This window comes from Alexandromys fortis, unplaced genomic scaffold (assembly GCF_014885135.2).
Source record: "Alexandromys fortis isolate MF-2015 unplaced genomic scaffold, M_Fortis_MF-2015_v1.1 scaffold_11, whole genome shotgun sequence".
Taxonomy (NCBI): domain Eukaryota; kingdom Metazoa; phylum Chordata; class Mammalia; order Rodentia; family Cricetidae; genus Alexandromys; species Alexandromys fortis.
The window spans coordinates 2,331,269-2,349,965 of NW_026067912.1; the positions used below are offsets into that span (position 1 = coordinate 2,331,269).

Genomic DNA, 18,697 nt, shown 5'->3' on the forward strand with positions numbered 1-18,697 from the left:
TCTTCCAGATAAGTAAATAATAATGACTCACCTGAACATATGACTACCCTACACTCTAGTGAATAATTTGTTTATCTTTTTTTTAAAAAAAATCAAATTCCAAAAATCTGTGTCCATTTCAATAATAAAACCATTAAGTATTTTTATTATCATTTGTGTGTGAGTGATTGTGCATGTATATGTGTATGTGTGTGTTTAAGTGTATAAGTGAGAGGGAGAGGGAGGGGAGAGAGAGAAGGGGGAAAGGGAGGGGAGAGGGAGAGGGAGAGAGAGAGAATAAATATATCATCAGTATGGGTGCCTGTAGAGGCCAGAAGAAGGCATCGGATCTTCTGGAGTGGGAGTTACAGGTAGCTATGAGCTACCTGATATGGGTGCTGACTTTGGTCCTCTGGAGAAGCAGTAAACATTCTTAACCACTGAACCATCTTGCCAGATCCCAAAGTTGCAAGTATTTTTTTTTTTTTTTAAAGAGTCTGCTGTAAATACTACCAGGGTCCATGACACCCAAAGCTTCCTAGTGTTAAGAAAACTCAGGAGAGATTTGTGATTCTATCCTGACTTTCTGATGGTTTTGTGTTCAGATTAGAGGACAGCCCTTCTACTTCCCAAGTGTCTTAATGTGTGTCAGAATGCAAGTTGTGCTGGGGATGTACCAGAAAGCATGCTTCTGTCATAATCGTGGTGTAGGAGCCTTCTGAACCCTGGGAGATTAAAACCTGCTGTAAGCTAACATGGCTGGATCCACGTAAGACATCCTAACTTACATGATCGACTTTTACAGTGGAAAGAAAAAGGCTGTTTTCACGCAGCCGTTATTGCCTCAATGGAAAAAAAAAAAAATCAATGAACGTGAAATGAACAAGAGATTTTGTCTGAGCTGCAGTTAATACCACTGAAGAGCTATGGATATTAAAAGGTCAACAAATAAATTAGCCAGAGTGTTATGAAATGAATGGTTTGGCTTATAATTTTATTGAGTGAAAATTGTTCCCTGCCTATTAGACCAGGTAATTTTTATCTGGTGCCTCAATGACTGTTCCATAAGCAATAATACAGTTGTAAGAGCTGCCGGTTCGATCGTGTGACCTCTGAGAAGCTGGCCAGGACAGCCGACTTCCCGATGATGGATAACATAGCGTAGCTCGGTCTCCAGGAGGTGCCAGGCCTCCCTTCTTGCAAGGAATCTCATAAAAGAAACATTACAAGTTGATTCATTTTACCAAAATGTTTGACTTTTCAGGTGCCAGCAGTTCCGTGTAAATTGTGAAACCGGCATTGCTGGGAAGAGTTACAATGGCTTTCCCTCCTCTCTTTTGGTCGCTGGGCTTTCTCTTCTAAATGGTGTCATGGTAATTGGTGAATGGGAGCCTGGGGTGCTTCCTGCCACACATACAGTGAAGAATGGTATCCGTGCCCTTGTGGATGTGACCTGCTCTGAGGTACAAAGATGAACCCGCCAACCCCTGGCTGCCTCTTCTCATTTCAATTCATTGTGCTGGTTTAAGACCAGCGCTCTGGGTTAGGTCCTGCCGAGTGGCCTTGGAAATCGACTTTCTGATCAGGATAAAAGGCTCTCCTGAAAGAGAAAACTCTGGACAGAGATGCCTTTTTCAGGGGTAGGTTGTAAAGTGAGCACACGAAACAAAGCTGCCTAGAGTCAAAAATTACCCTTGAAAGTCTTTTAAGTCACCTTTAAGTCGCCAAGGCCGAGGCTTTTAGAGAAACACACACAAAAAAGCCAAATATTATTTCTGTCTCTCTTTGTCTTTGGGACCTGGCTTCCCTTCCCTTAGGGCAAAATGAAATTAATATCTAGCTTGAGAATAAAAGGTCTTGGAATGAGCAAATGAGATGCTTGTCATATGTGCATGTGAAGTGTATGTATGTAAATGTACATATATGTATGTGTATGTGAGCAAAATGCATGTGTGTTTACATTTATGTTAAACTTAAGTGGTGGACTTAAGTTGACTTTGTAAAGTTACTGAACAATGTTGGCTATTGGATGTATATCTGGGTGAACCATGTCTGTGAATTGTGTTTCCCAAGGTTTAAGGGATGGTCTTGGGTACATCTGCAATTAAAATCCAGTGTCTTGGGCTGAGGAATGGCTCAGTTTGTAGAGTTCTTGTCTAGCATGCATAAAGTCCTGGGTTTGAGTCCCGACACTGCATAAAGCTGGGTTGATAGTATACCTCTGCAGTTCCAGAATTCAGAGATAGAGATGGGAGGATCAGAAGTTAAAGACCATTCATGGTTACATAGCAAATTGGAAGCCATTCTGGGATATATGACACCTTGTCTCCCAAGAATTACAAAAGAACTAAGTAAGTAAGTAAGCAAATAAATAAATAAATAAATAAATAAATAAATAAATAAATGAGGAAAAAATCCAGGGCCTTGAAAGGTGGAGAAATGGCATCAAGGTTAAGCATGGGTACTGCTCTTACAAAAGACTGGATTTCATTTTCCATGTTGGGTAGCTTATAATTGCCTCAATAACTCCAGTTCCATGGGATCCAAAACCTCTAGCCTTCATGGGCATCTGCATTTACTTGGACAGGGAAAGGTGTTCCCGTGCGCGCGCACACGTGCACACACACACACACACACACACACACACACAAATGCACCCTTTATAAAACTTCATGGCCTCTTGATTGCTGGGGCCTCAGTAGTACCTCCAATGCTTAACTGCTGTATTACCCAGGGCTGAAGAGAGTGAGCAGGAATTCTGCCCTTGACCCCTTGACTGTGCACCTATGGGTTTCAGTCTTGAAGACAATCTCCTGGTGGCTGGAAGATGGAAATGGCTTTGCCCCTTCCTCCTGCCATTCTTATACAGGGCGGGTATATGAAGTAGGTTAAACTGAATCTGTCTCCAGGAGCTCAGCCCTCAAAGAACATTTGGGAGAGTTCCAGAGCTCAGCTGGTGGGTAACTGTTTCTATGAGCCCTTACCACACAGGCTGAGCAGCCAAATAGAAGGCATTCTCCCCCTGGATTGTCTGTGTGGGCCTCTAATTCTTGCTACTACTTTCGCCTAGCTCAGCCATTTGTGAGCTAATCTTAGTCAATGCCACCACATCTCTCCTCCACACAACTGAGCCTGAGGGATTCTGAGACTGGCATGGAAAACCTCCTGTCTTTAGAATTCCAGTTTCCTCGTTCTCAGAGGCAGTAAGTGAGTACATGGGGACTCAGGCGCTAGATCTGAAGCTCAGTGGGCTGAGCTCAAACCCATACTATGCTACTTAGTGTGAACACATGCTTTTGTTTCCTTATCTATAAAAGAGGGGCGATGCCAGTACCTGCTCCAAGAGGTCTCCCACAGTGAGTGCTTCCCAAGCAATGGTCAACAATATCGGCGATCCCCACTTCTTTTACTGAGCCTCTTGGCAAGCTGTCCCCATGCTGTGCTCGATGGTGTTGGGATGGAGATGGAATCCTGTCCATAACACCCTGAGAGTGATTGTGAACGGAGCGCTGTTGGGACAGTATGGGAAGGTGGGAAGCTGCCACTCCTGGGCTGCATACGCTGCCATAGGAAGCCTCAGCTTTCTACTGCATAAGGACCAGCACATCGCTTTCCTCTCTGCCTCTGTCTGCGCGTCCCAAACAGGCAGAAAATTGTAGTGAAAAAATAAGCCAGCAACAGATAAAAATCATCTAAATGGGTGAATATCATTATTTTGTGAGGCTCATGTGACTTTTTGGTGAAAGGTGTGTTTCTTATTGCATGTATTTGTATATGAGTATATGTGTATTCATATGTGTTTGGGTGCGTATGCAAGCTTTCCTATGGAGGCTAAGGGTAATGTCTGGTATCTTCCTGATTGCTCCCCACTTTACATCCTGAAGGATGCCTTGCTGAACTTGGAGCTTGCCAATTGCCTGTTCTAGCTAGCCCACTAGTCCCAGGGATCCCTTGTCTTTGTCCCCTGAGGCTGAGATTACAGGCAGGCCACCGGCCTGGCTTAAGTTAACTAACTCAGTACTCAGGCTTGGACAGCAAACTCTTTCTACTGCGTCATCTCTGCAGCCCACTGCCACCTCTTGCTCTAGATAAAGCCGAGCACAGGCACGTAAGTGTGTGCACATGCTCACATCTATATACTGCTTCCGCAGGGCCCAGATCTAGGCTCGACTCCCAGGATAAAAGAAGCTTAAGTGCTAAAGGAGAGCCAAGTTCCTGAGCTAGGCACATTATCAAAATGGGGAAATGGAATCTGCCTCTCAGTTTTCTGGCAGATGAAGACGAGGGAGGGGAAAGTGGATGCCCTTCCATAGTTTGTGTTTTTACACGAGAATGCAGAGACAAGATGTTTGCTGAAACCAAACTCAAGGGTGCTCCCCCCACCAAGAATGAATTGGATAGACCATAAGACTGGCATTGGTTTCTGGGCTTTTGTTTGAGCAGGGTCACTCGTCTTTGCCGATGTAATGTTAATAAAGTTTCCTTAAATTAGAGAAGTAAAGAGATAGAGGGGATGGGTGAGGGAATGGTGACAGAGGCAGTAGAACACGGAGACACTGGGTCTTTCTTATACTGAATTCCTTAGTCATCCCCCTTTCCTGCTGGAAGGCAATGTGGTTATGCAAAGATTTCTTATGTGTATTTTTACTGATGCAACTGTGGGTTTTGAATTACCGATAGTCTGTGCATAAAGACTAAAACAATCAAAGCACAATTAAAATACATTGTACACAGTCGACTCGAGCTTTGTTTTGCCCCAGCTCTGTATGTATGATAAATCACTAAACACGAATACTCTTTGGGGAGGGTGATCTGGGGTCTCATCTCGCCACTAAGCAAAAACCGTGCTTGCGAGTGGAATCTGAATTTCAATTTTGCAAGTGTACAGCTGAACTGAATAATCTTTGGCACAATGCAGCGCACAACTGAGCCACTAAATGGCTGATTTACTAAATTATTATTAGATGAGCCCTTGCTGTTCCAAATGAAAGTGCAGCCACCGACTTCCTCCATGGTGAGTTCAAATTGTTCTGTGTTTAAATATTCAGCATGAGGCTAATGTGAACTGATGAAATGAGACGATAAACATTCACTTTCGATACAAAGAGAGCGGCAGAGAGGCAACACATCATGAGGGCCCTTGGAGGTGAAAATGATTTACGCTTTAGAATGGAGCTGAAGACTTCCATTACTTTAAGGTACTCTTAATTAGCCCCAGCATTTGAAATGACTGATTCCTGTGTTCAAGTAGAGCAGCTTCACGTGGTCCGAGATTTTCAGATGGCAATGAAGGAGAGGCTCCCAGGAGGATCTGCTCCCGCCTCAATGAGTCCAAACCTAGAGCGGCATCCATGGTTGGCCGGCTCACCAGCACCAGCAGAGACATGTATCTGAGCGACCGCAGTGATTGACATTCAGGGTGTGATTTAGATTCATCCAAAGGGTCTAAGACCCATGTGCCCTTTGGTCCACGCTTCTGCATGCTAACCCTGTGACAAGCCACATTTTAGTCCATGGCCCCATGGGCACAGAGCCACAGTCTCAGCAGCTTCCTTACTGACACCTGCTGGAATCAACTACCACTGCCCATGCCTTTGGACAAATCAAAGCCCTCCTGTCTCATGTCACTTTTGAGGCCAGTTATAGGCAAGCACTTAAAATATTGTGATCACTTACAGTAGATTAGAATTTTTTATTGGCGCCATGTTGCCATAACAACGCGAAGACAGCAGATGACTTAAGCTAGGCTTGCAAAGCACAAGGCTGCTCATCTGGCAGTTAAAATGAATACAGTTCATTTCACAAGTTTCCCATATGGACTCTTAGTGTATGGTAATGAGGAGACCATATGGTGAGAGAAAATGCTCAGAGAACAATTGGGATCCAATGGCTGAGTGAGGAGAAGTTGGGAGAGACAGCCGAGTGAGAGATTCTGGTGTGCTCTTGGGGGTTCGAGGTTTGGCTGGGGTTTGAGGGGGGATGACTGTTTCCCATAGGGGTTTTGAGTTTCTTAATCCATTCCTTAATATGTAGGCTGTGTGAAATGACAAACATCTTGCAAATTTTGCAATATCATCCATCACAGACTGTCAGCAGTGTTTGCAGATCTGACTCGCAAGAGCCTTTAAGTGTGCTGTGCTTAAAAGGCAACAGTACCAAGTTTTTAGACAAAGTGCAGGAGAATTTAAGCACTTCTGACAAGCTGAGACATTAGCAGTAATGATTTTAAAAACACTCGCATCTTTTGCCTGCATGTTTAGCTGTAAATAATGCTAGGATGTATAAAAGCTTTAAAGGAAAAAAATGTAATAAATACTTTGTATTATGTTTCATAAGGGATGACAAATGCTCGCCGCCATGTCTATGGCTGTCTATCCATGCTAATATATGGAGATGGATGGCTTCTTCTCCCCCTCAGTACCAACCAGATCCAGAACCTGGGCAGACAGCTAGAGAAGACGGTAGAGTCAACCCTGCACTAACCATGCTTCATAAAAGATGAATATAAACGCATTAGTTAGACACGGTGAGCTAAATTAGAAGGTCAGGCAGGGCTGGGAGGGCTGAAAAATCACACAACCAATGAGTGTAATTACTCTTTCTTAAGTCTATTAAGTGGTGTTGTTCTATCAAGGCTCTGGGGTATAGGACACGAAGAACAAGATAAAGTAATGTGTATTTATGACTCCCACCGGATCAATTTACCAGATATTTTCAGCTCCATAAAGCAAAATACACAAATGTGGCCTTTGTTGCTTTCCCCAAATTGCTCGATTTTCTCTAGAAGGGAGACTGGATCTCATAATCAAACAGTGGTAGCCTGGTAGAGATTTCCAAACCAGCCCCTATCCATAGAGGAAGGGGGAAAAGCTCCTGAGCATCTGTGGGGCACGGGCAGAAGATATTGCTGAGGAAGAAAAGGCAGAAAGTAATTGCCTTCAGGCAGAAGTATTTGAGTGACCAGATACGAAAAACGGTGGAAGTTTAACATAGACACGGGGAGGGTTTTGAACTCATGAACCTGAGTTTAAGTTTGAGCTTTCTCACTTCCTGGTTCTGATGTCATAGCAAGTCAGCAGACAGACCTCCTTGTGGAGGGGGGGGGGATACGGTTCAGCCTAAATGCCTCTTCTGTGGATTATGGGATGTGTGTCATGCAGAGATTAGTGTCCCCACTTAATGGACTCTCCCCAGTTGCCTGGAACTTCTCTCTGTATGCTTCCCCTCCTTAGTTCCTAGGAGCACTGGGAAACAGCTGCTCCACAGAGGAGGAACCTGAGGCTGCAGACATGAAGTCCGTGCATGCACCAAGTCCTCGGTCTGCTTTCCAAACTCCTCGTGTATCTGGCTTGCGCACCGGCTTGCTTGGCCGCTCTGCTCTGCAGCAGACGCCATCAAGCAGCGCTAGACATGCAATAGGCGTGAAAAAAACACAATCCTAGCTTCCCAAAATTTGCAGCCAGTGTGTATGGAATGCCGGCTAGACTAGAGGCCTGCTTGAACTGCCTGTGGGCTGAAGTTTAAAGGCTGCTTAGGAAGACAAGGAGCGAACTACAAAGGAAAGGAGATGCTGCCTTTGGCCTTAAATGCTGAGAGAATCCTTGCTCAAAGTTTCTGTGTGGCATCACCAAGGCAATTAGCATCTCAGCTTCTGATTGGCCACAGTCCTCATCCCTCTCACTTCCCCATTACAAGAAGTCAACCTGGACCCCAAAGTCACATTTCTCCTGCAGGACCCAGAAAACAAAGTTCGTTTATCAGTAAAACAGGCCAGAATACTTTAAAGACCTTAGCCTGCTCAGCTCCGTGTGCTTATGAAAGAAATGAAACTGCTAAATATAAAGGGTTAGCATAACTCTAGTGTCTCTAAGAGATGAAATAACTTACAGAGAGTCTGCTCGCTCCTCCTTTCCTGTTTGGTAAATGGGGAAGATAAAGAGAAAAATGTCTATTTTCCCAACTGCTTTCAGAAGAGGGGATCCAGTAAAACAAAGCAAGTCCAAGTGCTTTGAAAAAGGGCAAGGCTGTATACAAAGGCATATTATTACGGAGAGCTGTCTGCGTGGTCTTTGGAGCAAGTTTCATTTGACAGAATATGTGGGTGGTTGTATGAATCTAGCTTTGTCTATTCCCAAACACATGGATTTAATAAAGCGGAGTTTGTTTTTTAAGGTGTGTGGTCCGCAGTTCACTGAAACACTCCTGTTTGACAAATACTGACCATGAGTCTGAGAAAGGCGGGGCCCCGTGCTATGGCCCTAACAATGGACAGTAGGGGTATAAATCTCTCTCAAGTCCACAGGAATACCTAGTCCTGGCTCCATCTGCCACTTCCTGACCCTGCCCTTGAACTCTTGCTCCACCTTAACATGCAGAGCCAAGAGGACAGCCATTCTGCTCTGAGTCACAGGGAGAGCTTCCTGGGGTGGGCTCCTCTGGCCACAGTCCTTACACAGTTGGAGTGGTTGGAAGCAAGCTGCAGTGTTTCCTTAACACACACATGTCCATTGTCTCCTTGATTGCTCCTCCCAAATCCAGGAAGAAAGGGCTGAGTGGTTTACCCAAGGGCCTCTAGGGACAAAGCGACATGTGCCTGGGCTAACTATAAAACATTTTTAAATCTAACGCACAACTATAAAAATGTTTTTAGGTGTAAGTTAACAAAAACTCACTTTTATATTCTGATTCCACTATCCTTTTTTTTTAAAAAAAAAGAGAGAGAGAGAGAAAAAGAAAGAAAAAGAAAAGCAAAAATACTTCCTAGCTTCTTTAAACCTCAAGCATTTAACCAGACTTTAATCCTTTTATGATTCTATTATCCCACTATTGTAGATGAAAAAACTGAGGCACAGAGGATAAAGCATAGATTCAATTTTGGGGGGAATGGGGCTTTTCTGCTCCTGCTTTTATTCAACTGACACATAACCAGGGTTACCCTCTGTCAGGAGCTAAGTAAGTAACCAGAGAAACAACCTAGCAAAGCAGAAAGAATCACTACTCCCATTTGACAGATGGGGAAACTGAGCCAAGGAAAGGGAAGAAAGGCTTTTGACACAGGTCACCTGGCTAACAAGTGATGGAGGACTTAATCCTATATGGCCCAATCTGAACTCCCAGGCTGTGCTCTCAACCCCGAAGACCCCAGAGATAAAATGCTCACCTAAAATCTCCATGAAAATAAAGTCACTGCCTAAATGGATTCAGCAGAAAAAGTTGTCATCGTACCCGTGTCTCAGTTCTACCACACTAAGACAAGAGCACAGCTCTCTGTGTGGGCACATGTCAAGTCTATCATTGTTTATAACTTATCGATGGTCACACATCATGTTTACCATTGTTTATAACTTACCACTGGGCACACATTGTGTCCACCATTGTTTAAAACTTATCAATGGGCACACAACATGTCTATCATTGTTTATAACTTATCAGTGGGCACACATCATGTCTACCATTGTTTATAACTTATCAGTGGGCACACATCATGTTTACCATTGTTTATAACTTATCGGTGGGTACCCATTGTGTTTACTACTGTTTGTAACTTACCAGTGGGCACACATCATGTCTATCATTGTTTAAAACTTACCAGTGGGCACACATTGTGTTTACCATTGTTTGTAACTTACCAATGGGCACACATCATGTCCACCATTGTCTATAACTTATCAGAGTATTTCACAGGAAATACACAGACGCTACGTTCCTGCTGAACAGAGGGACCTAAATTTCAACTTTTCCACAGAACACCTATGCCCTGAAAGACACAGCTGCCCATTGTTCCAATTGACTGTTTCATAGTTCACCAAGAATAAAAGAAGAGAGAGGAAACAACGCAGGACCCCCTTTCAAGAGAGAAATGCAAACACAATGACACATCATATTATTCCTTCCCCAGATGAAGTGCTTTTCAGAACGGTCTATCAGTATGAACAGCACCTCAGTAGAAGTAGGGCTGTTATAAGGAACTGGAAGCTCTGTTCTTCCCTGGAGGTCAAAGTAGAAGACAGGCATGCCTGTCACAATCTGTCCTCTCTTGGGTACTGGTGGGTATCACACCCACTCGCCCTGTTCCTCATATCCATGCACAGGCCCAGGAGACAGCAGTATGACAGATGGGACCTCCTCTGACAGGAGGATCTGCCTACAAGTACAGCCCTATACAGGGAGAATTTGACCATGTACCTGCCCCTTGAAGAGGTCCTGGGCCAAGAAGGATGCAACAGCTGTTTTTAATATTCTTTCTTGGGGATATACAGATCTAGACACTACACATTTGGCTGTAGTGAGGAGAGGACCTCTCATCCATTCATTTAAGGTGATGCTATCAAACCATGCCATAAGTTAAACAAGGTTTTCCTGTCAATTAACCATGACAGCTAGCCTGACTCTGTCCTCTGAACCTATTTAGTTGTTGTCTCTGCTGAGACCATACAGAACTTTGCGGGAACTTATGCTTGTGCACCTTCTATTTTCAGCCATGATTAGCCATGTCTGACTCTGCGTCCCATACAAACCGTGGTCTCACACAGGAGGCACACAAGAGTCACATCAAGGCTCAATCTCCAATTTCTGCATTGACAGCAACATAATATTGTTGTCTTTATTCTTTCATTTTGTTTCTCACAGCTTTGGGTTTAATTTTTTCAAATAAGAAAGATGCCTTATGCAAAAAAATGTCCTATTTGACCAGTCGTAGTGTCTACGTCTGTTTTCTTTCCAGCCCCTTCTACCAGATCTACCAATCCATTTCCCTTTGATCTCCTTCTACCCTCACCAGAGGTAAGCACAGCTTTGAGCAGATAAGCTCTGGCATTCCTTTTCTTCTTGAGAATCAATATGACATACTGAATGATTAGCCCAAACTCCAGAGACAGGCTGAGTAGATTGAAATTTTTGCAGTGTACATGCTGTGCAGCCTTGGGCAAATTGTCTTACCTCTCTCTGCATCATTCTTTTCTTTCCTAAACTACGAGTGGAAATAGGGCCAACACAAAGGGTTACTAAAGTTGCCAAGTGCCATGATATAAATAGTCACAGCATCGCCCAGTCCCAAGTATTTGCTCCTTTTATCATGACACACAATGCACCCGCGAGTTGGTTATCTATAAACTACTTTTGTCTTCACCAAGAAGGTATTTTGCCATTCTCAAATCCGATTTTATAGAAACCAAAGAGGGGGAATTCTGACCTTCGGCAAGCGTTCTGGATCACCAGGATGCCGGGGGATGACCTTCTGTAACCTCTGGAAACCATAGTCGATGGTGGGTTCATTGAGGGCTGTAAGGAAGAAGTCAGAGGATTTGAACATTTTGGGAAATACAGCGTTGTTCGCAGCACAGATGGCAGAGACATAACCCTTAGCATTTAGTCGATACTCTTGAGTCCCTCATAGAGATTTCCTCCATGTCGGGCACTTCCACCATCTATTATAATTACTGTGGAGGGGGCTGACTCTTGACAAAACATCGGGAGCGAGTGAGTCTCAGAACACAACTCCTCGGGCAGAATCTTTTACACCCTTAACATGATCCTAACTGAAAAGTAGAATGGGCTTTGCTTCAAGGTTTTAAGATTCACCTCCTCATTGCAGATAAGCTGGGTAAAAAGTCAAGAGCTTGTCTAAAAGTACCTATATATTCTAAATAGCAGGGGACCACCCAGAGATCTGTTAAGCCTCCTATAGAGACTCAGTAGATCCAATAGCTGAGCATTTTCTATGCAGTGAACATGCCCGAGGGCAGAGCAGTGTGAGAGGCATGTCTCCGTAACCTTTGAAAGAATCTACAGAGACAAGTATTTAACGTGCTCTTGATTCAAAATCTTCCCATCTTGAATGACAGACCCACTCACAGCATTGATATTATGTGAAAGAAAGGAAAAAGAAGAAAAAAAAGAAGCCTCTGTGGAAAACTAGCTTAGCCCAGCTGGGTCTCTAAGAACGTTTTACTAAAAGACTCAGAGAGCCAACTGCAATAATAACGTTTGGAGACAATGGACCGCATTGTATTCTGTTGGACACATTCTCTTAAGCTAGACCAAATAGAAACTAGAATCTATGCTATCATTTCCAGAATTCCTTCCTAGGATACAAACCATCTTGAGCCTATCTAGTCTGAGAAGGCAGGAAAGATGGCAAGACCCTCCTCCACACATACTCCTAGTATCCGGAGCAATAAGTAGGCAATAGGATTTTACTATTTTTTTGTACAATTCCTTTTCTTTTCTTTCTTAGTTTAACTAAAGTATTTCATTGCATATTTTCTCCCTTACCGAACAAAAAGACAGCCTCTCTAGCCCTAACATTTTATCTATAAATTAAAAAACAAGTTGCCTTATGCTGTACTTAAAATGCATTTCCATTAACCTAAATTTCAAAAGTAAGATTCGTACTAACTTTAAAAAAAAAAACTGTATTCCATTCAAATAGGTCCCAAGGCTAATGGAAGCAATTTGTATACCAACCCAAACTGACTGGCCCACTTTTCAAAATACAGGTATGATAATCTCTCGGTTTTAAAAGGACATTTAAATTGAGAGACTGTGAATTTAGAACATAATTATACCAATAGAACCCTTTAACTTGTCAACTTGTAAATCTAAAAGGCTATCAATCATTGCTAAAAAGGAAATAAACCTTAAAATTCCTTGATTGACAGTGCTTACTTTTTATGTAAGAAAAAAAAGGGGGGATCTGAATAAAGTGGCCAGAAATCCATTTACAAAAGTACATTGTTTTACATAGGTTAGTAAAAAGCCAGTCGCTATTTCTCCCGAAGACACATAAATCAGAGGAAGTACTTTTACTTCACTTGGATGTTTTAAGTCCGAATGAACTTCAAGTAACTTTATTTAGAGATTTTTTTCCCCTTCCCAAACTATAGTGCCTATCCCAGTCATTAATAGAGCTGCATTTTCATGATGGATAATGAAATCTTCTTTTTTTTCAAATATGAAATTTAGGCAGCTCTCCCCTCCCCCACTCCTCCGGCCAGGAAACCTTCCATCTGTCTCTTGTGGAAATTAGCAAAAATTACACCCAGGTTAGTGAATCTTTCTGTTCTAGTTTATGAGTTAAGGCACAATATTTATTATTCCTTTTATTTTAGAAATTCTTTCTAGGTCCTTGAGAAGAATTCTTCAGATTGACTTGCAGAGAAAAAAAACCCATGGAGCTCTTTATGCCCAGAAGGTATTACCCATAGAATCTGTGGTATTTGATAGAGAAATGAGTCAGAGAGACAGTTGGACACCGGGGGTTAAGCTATATATTGTATCTAGCGCCCCACCCATAGGGCTAACTGCCAGCAAAATATTTAACCATAAACGGTAGCTTTAGACAATTAAGAGTATCACACCCAGTTCCTGAAAACATAATTCAGCATCCTAGAGTTTTTACCTTTCCAGTCTAAGGCACCAATAACACGAAAGGTGCGGATCCGCCCATTTCATCATTCGTATAATGAATTCCCAGTGTGTCTAGAAACCCAGGCTGCTCATTGCCAAGCTTTTATGCTGGGGTCAGGAGAACGTGATTTTCTGGCTATCAGGCCAACAATTCACCACGGAATGACTGACACTTAATATCAGCAATTAAAAGAATCGATTCAAACATCATATGGAAGTAATAGCAAAAGAGCTGAGAAGAAGTCATTCTGTTGCAGTGAAGAGTAATTGGATTAGACATATTAAACTCATTACTCAAACAAAAATAAGCATCTACGCTATGGACATAAACCATGACAGAGGGGATATTTTAGTGAGCCATGGAGAAGGGTTCTTATTTATTTCTGGTGCCTTTAGGATTTGCCTCCTACCAGCATTTTCAAGTGTGTGGACTTGCACTCAGAATCTCAGGAGCGAGTAGGACAGTGGAATGTTCCAGCACTACAGACAATATTACCATTACGGCCCTGCAAGATGAAACATGCTATCCCTTGAAACTCAAAGGAGCCTGCAAGACTTTTCTGAGTAGGGAAAAAAAGTCACGTGTGCGAGGGACCATCTAATCAGGATTGGCAGTTTGGGTAGTTCTTAAAACAGACACAGCTCTCCCCACGAAAAGGAGATTAAATATCAGGGAAGAGGGGATGGAACTGAGCTCAATGTAGAGAGAAGCCGAAGAGGGGCAAAGTAGTAAAGAGAACTGAACAGGATCCCAGTTTCAGAATCAGTGTCATGTGACCAACCACTTACTGACTTTTCTAGTGTTAGGTTTAAAAGACTACAGGGGCAGGCGTGTATATTATGATGACTTTTCAAGATTCATGTTTGTTTATGTGTGAGTGCCTCTATATAGGTATGTGTGTTTGGTGCCCAAGGAACCCAGGAGGGGGCATTGGCTCTCCTGGTACTTGAGTTATAGGTGGCTGTGGTAAGAGCATCAAGTGCTCTTAGCCACTGAGCAGTGTCTCTGTCTCTGGTGACATTTTAATGAGTGAATGAATCGTCAACCTACCTGCCCTCTTACCTATGTGTGTAACAAACAACAGCATCTAGACACAGTCGGATGAATATTAGTTGTTTCTAAAACCCATACCTCCTAAAATGTTTCTCCCCTCTGTGCCTGGCTCATTCTCTGTTTTCAAACCCCCCACCGCCCCCTCCCCCACAATAAGCATATAATTACTTTTATAATCAGAGAAAAAGGTTAAAAGCAAGAGATTGTTGCCGAGATGGAATCTGAGCTGCTTGTATAAAGTAATGACATAAGGACCTATGCCTTAAAAGGGGGTCTGTGTACCCTTTAATAACCTTGCATAGGTTATTACAAACCATAAGAAAAATAAGTAGTATACTTTTGCCCAGTTGTATAAATATGTGACTGTACATAAACTCCGGGAAAATCAACAGAGGGTAATGGGGGGAGAATCATAAAGAAGGTATATTTATTTCATCAGCAGGAGTAGTGGTACCTTAGGGACATGCATCTACCCTGCAAAAATGTAATATAAAGTTAATTCCTCAACAAAGTGACCTCATTGTACTCAAGTGCAGGGCTCAGGGGCGGCAGCAGAAAAGGACTAATCAATTTTCCCCCCTCAAACTTGGGACGATTCCGAGAATCTGGTAGAGAAAGAAAAACCAGAGCGGGTTAATTGAGCATAATCAGCCGCATAAAGAGGCATGGGCAACCTCAGTTCAAAGAAGAGAAACAGAGGAGGCTGTGAACCACAGAAGGCGTATCGTGTCAAGAGTGACCCTTTGGGCTCTGCTTCCAAGCATCTCACCTTCATCCTGAGAAGGATTTCAGATACTTTCACCCCCGAATCAGGTAAGGATGAAGAAGACTCACAGGTTTAGGGGGGAACATCCTTTGTCACGAAAAGAAATGGCTCAATGCTTAAACTCTTGGAATAGAATAGGACCAATTATATGCTTTTTTTTTTTTTGAGACAAGGTTTCAGTGTGGCCTTGGCTGTTCTGGAACTCTCTCTGTAGACCAGGTTGGCTTCGAACTCAGAGATCTGCCTGCCTCTGCCTCCCAAGTGCTAGTACAAAAGCGTGCGCTGCGACTGCCTGGCTTTGCCTATGCGCTTTCTAAAATGCTGAAAGATAGATAGAGGTCCCGTCATCATGCGTTTGTAGCGGTGACCACATCTCTAGGTAGGAATCAATCATTTTGTGTCACAACTTCTTAAGCTTTTAAAAATAAATTTTGTGCAAAAAGTGCTTAACCCAAAAGAACAGATGAAAATACTTGAATTGTAGAGTCAGAGCCACGCTTGGTCTTTCTTAGGTAGGCTTCCCCTCTTATTCCAAAGTCCACTGCCCTGTGTGCCGCATAGAAACCGCTTTGAACAGCTTCTTGTGAAAGGTGGCAGAGAGGGAACCAGGCTCCTGGAGAGCAGTTAGTGAATTGAGATGTCTTCCACTGACCCTTCCTTCCAACTTATTTTCTAGTAGCCCTGCATTCCATGGCTATAGGCGTCACAGAGCTCTGTGCAGTATGCCAAGGGCAGTCTGAAACTTTCTTGCAAACACGTAAAAGGCAAGGTCAAGCGCTCTACTCAGGTGCTCCAGGTTGCAGGGCAAATGCAATGCCTGAGGGATCAGGGGACCCTTGCATCCCCAGCTGTGATGCGCGTGGCACTGGGAATGGACAAGGGAAGGAGCACACACTCTACCGCTAAGGTTCTTACGTCATCGTCAGCAAAGCTATTTCTTTTGAAAGAGGAAAAAAAACCACCCAGTTAATTAAACAGTTAAAAATATCAAGCCATTTCATCTGGCTGCATTGGGCTACTTACAAATGCCTTTAGGTTCCTCCCCTGACTCATCAGCTCAAACTCCTGCAAAGGGAACTAACTGGTAACTTTCCATTCAAACTTGTTTATGAGGCCTTTCCCCTAGTGGGCATCGCCACAGGTCCTGCCCTAAACAGCAAAGCTCCCATCATACAAATCTACTGCTGCAATGTCCAGAGGCTTCTGCAGCATGAAACACTATAGGTGAAGAAAATGTAGGTATGGCAACTAGATTTTATACAATAATTCTAATTATAAAATTAAAACATTTAGTAATGAGTCAACTGTATTTTCAGATTTTTTTTCTTTTTCCTCTCTCTCTCTCTCTCTCTTTTTAAGAAATCCACTTCACAAACAAATCAAGTAAAGACTTCTCTTCCAGAATGTTTACAGGGTTCATCTACTATAGTGAAAACTGATTTTCCTCTTCCCCTTTTTGTTCCTTTTAAAAGAAATTATTCCTTCTCTGTCATCTTTTAGCTTCTGCAGCATCAGTCTCTGGAAACAATAGTGACGGGGCTGGAGAGCCTTGTCCCCTAACACACAGGGAAGGCGCTGGGTGCCACTCAGACCAAAGCTCACAGAGTGAGAGGCTTTCATAGCTCAGCAACTCGCTGAGGTACTTTCACGTATTTCTGGGGTTTTAATTTCCTTTTTTAATGGCTGTGTGACATGATGTCATTTTGACTGGAAATAAAAAGAAATTCAGATATTAGAAAGGTAATATTTATATTCTATTGCCGTTTAATGTCCAAACACATATGTAGACTCCATGCCAAGTAATAAATAAAAGCTCATAGCAAAGGCAATGATAAAACTAGCGCCTGGTTTCCCCAGCTTCCCTAGTGACTACTCTATATTTGAACTAAAGGAGTAACAGCCGAGCATTTCCCTTCCAGGCAGATCCATTCTGGCAGGAGACTTATTACCTATGTGCTAGGCAGAGCCTTTTTGTTCCTTAATAGCCCCATTTTTCCCTCAGTCACTAAATTAACAACCAGAGGTAAACAGTAAAACAGCAAGTTATCTTCGGGAAGCTATCTTCAAGAGTAACTCTAAAATATACTAATGGAAGAAGAAGAAAAAAAAAATCAACCTGAAACCCAAAACAAGAACCACAAAGAGTGTAATTGAAGAGACTGGCCGCACTTCCAGCCACGTGGGTGTTTCATTACCTGCCTAGATGCTGGGGGAATCAAGCGCCACGCCAGGTCAGCTCATCTGTGGACCAGATACACCCTCTGAGATGCCTGAAAGCAAACCTCTTGCAAGTCAGCGCCTCTTTTGAGTAAAAAAAAAAGGTTTCCATAACCTGGTGGCCCTGCCCTGGCATCCAAGAAGGCTCAGAGGAGCTTCCAAAGCTGGCTCACTGGACCATGGAAAGATGTGATTTCAAGCACAAAAGTGTCGAGAGAGATAGAATCAATATTGGAAGAAATGATCAATGGGAGGGCAGGCGGGGGCAGAGGAGATCCCCCAAACTACCTTTGAACATACTCTGATTTATTTGTCCTGTGTGAACCTCCTTTGTGGTAACGACTTGGAAATACAAAAACCAAGCAAAAGAATTGAGTAATTGGTGGGGAGGGGGAGAGTCATTTTTATATGGAATGGCACCTAAAGGACACGTGATGGAAACCCTGGAGAAACAGAGCCAGAAACCCAGGAAAGTGGGAGAGCTGGAGGTGACTGATTCCTGAGGAGGTTACTGAAATGCAAAGGGCTTGTGTGTGTTTGGGAATTAATAACTTCTCAGGAGGAGGACAGTGACGCGCTTCTGGTTTTCCAGACGAAATAGCTTTGCTGCCTTTCTAAATCTATAAGCAACACATTCCCACTCTGGGAAACTTCTTAAACCACAACAGGAGGGAGAGCTTCATGACAACCCCACCCAAAAGAAGCACTGCCCTTCTTAGGGTTATATTATGCTTTCAGATACCATCTCAAGGCTGTTTTTTGTAAATATACATTAAATGTACCACTCTCATTCTTTTTAATGGTTATAGCATATAATTATACATGAATGGCCATGATTTGTGTATCAAATGCCCTATGAATGACGATGTAGAGGGTTTTGTTCCCCCAAATGTTCATTGACTTAAGGAGAGTTATAATGAACAACACTGGGAATAAATTCCCAGGTAAAAGGATGTGGGCCTCTCATGTCCTTGTGTGCACGTATTTCTTGATGAGCCTGTGATATATTCATACCAATTTATACTACAGCAGGTAACTTCCAAAGGCATCTGCCAAAGAAGACTAACTTTTTAAGTTTTCCCATCCTAAACTCAATGTTTCTCTCAGCTCCAAGGGCCCCTGGAGGCTTTGCAGAGATGTTAATGATCACAAATGTCCTGTACTGAGGTTCCATCTTGAATACAGCCTCAAGGGGAGGCTCTTTTCCCAGGAAGAGCAGAGCACTTTCCATCAAAGAGGATCCCATGAACTACTATAATCTCCCCTTGGCATAA

At 43.0% G+C, this 18,697-nt stretch overlaps 1 protein-coding gene across 7 annotated transcripts in view; it reads right to left on the minus strand.

Moving 5' to 3' along the window:
* Positions 1 to 18,697, minus strand: part of Ebf1 (EBF transcription factor 1) — a 387,947-nt gene that overhangs the window by 21,852 nt on the left and 347,398 nt on the right. For all 7 annotated transcript variants that reach the window (XM_050138716.1, XM_050138715.1, XM_050138714.1 and 4 more), the window contains exon 11: positions 11,171 to 11,259. In XM_050138716.1, coding sequence (XP_049994673.1) covers positions 11,171 to 11,259 — 89 coding nt within the window. The remainder of the gene's footprint in view (positions 1 to 11,170; positions 11,260 to 18,697) is intronic.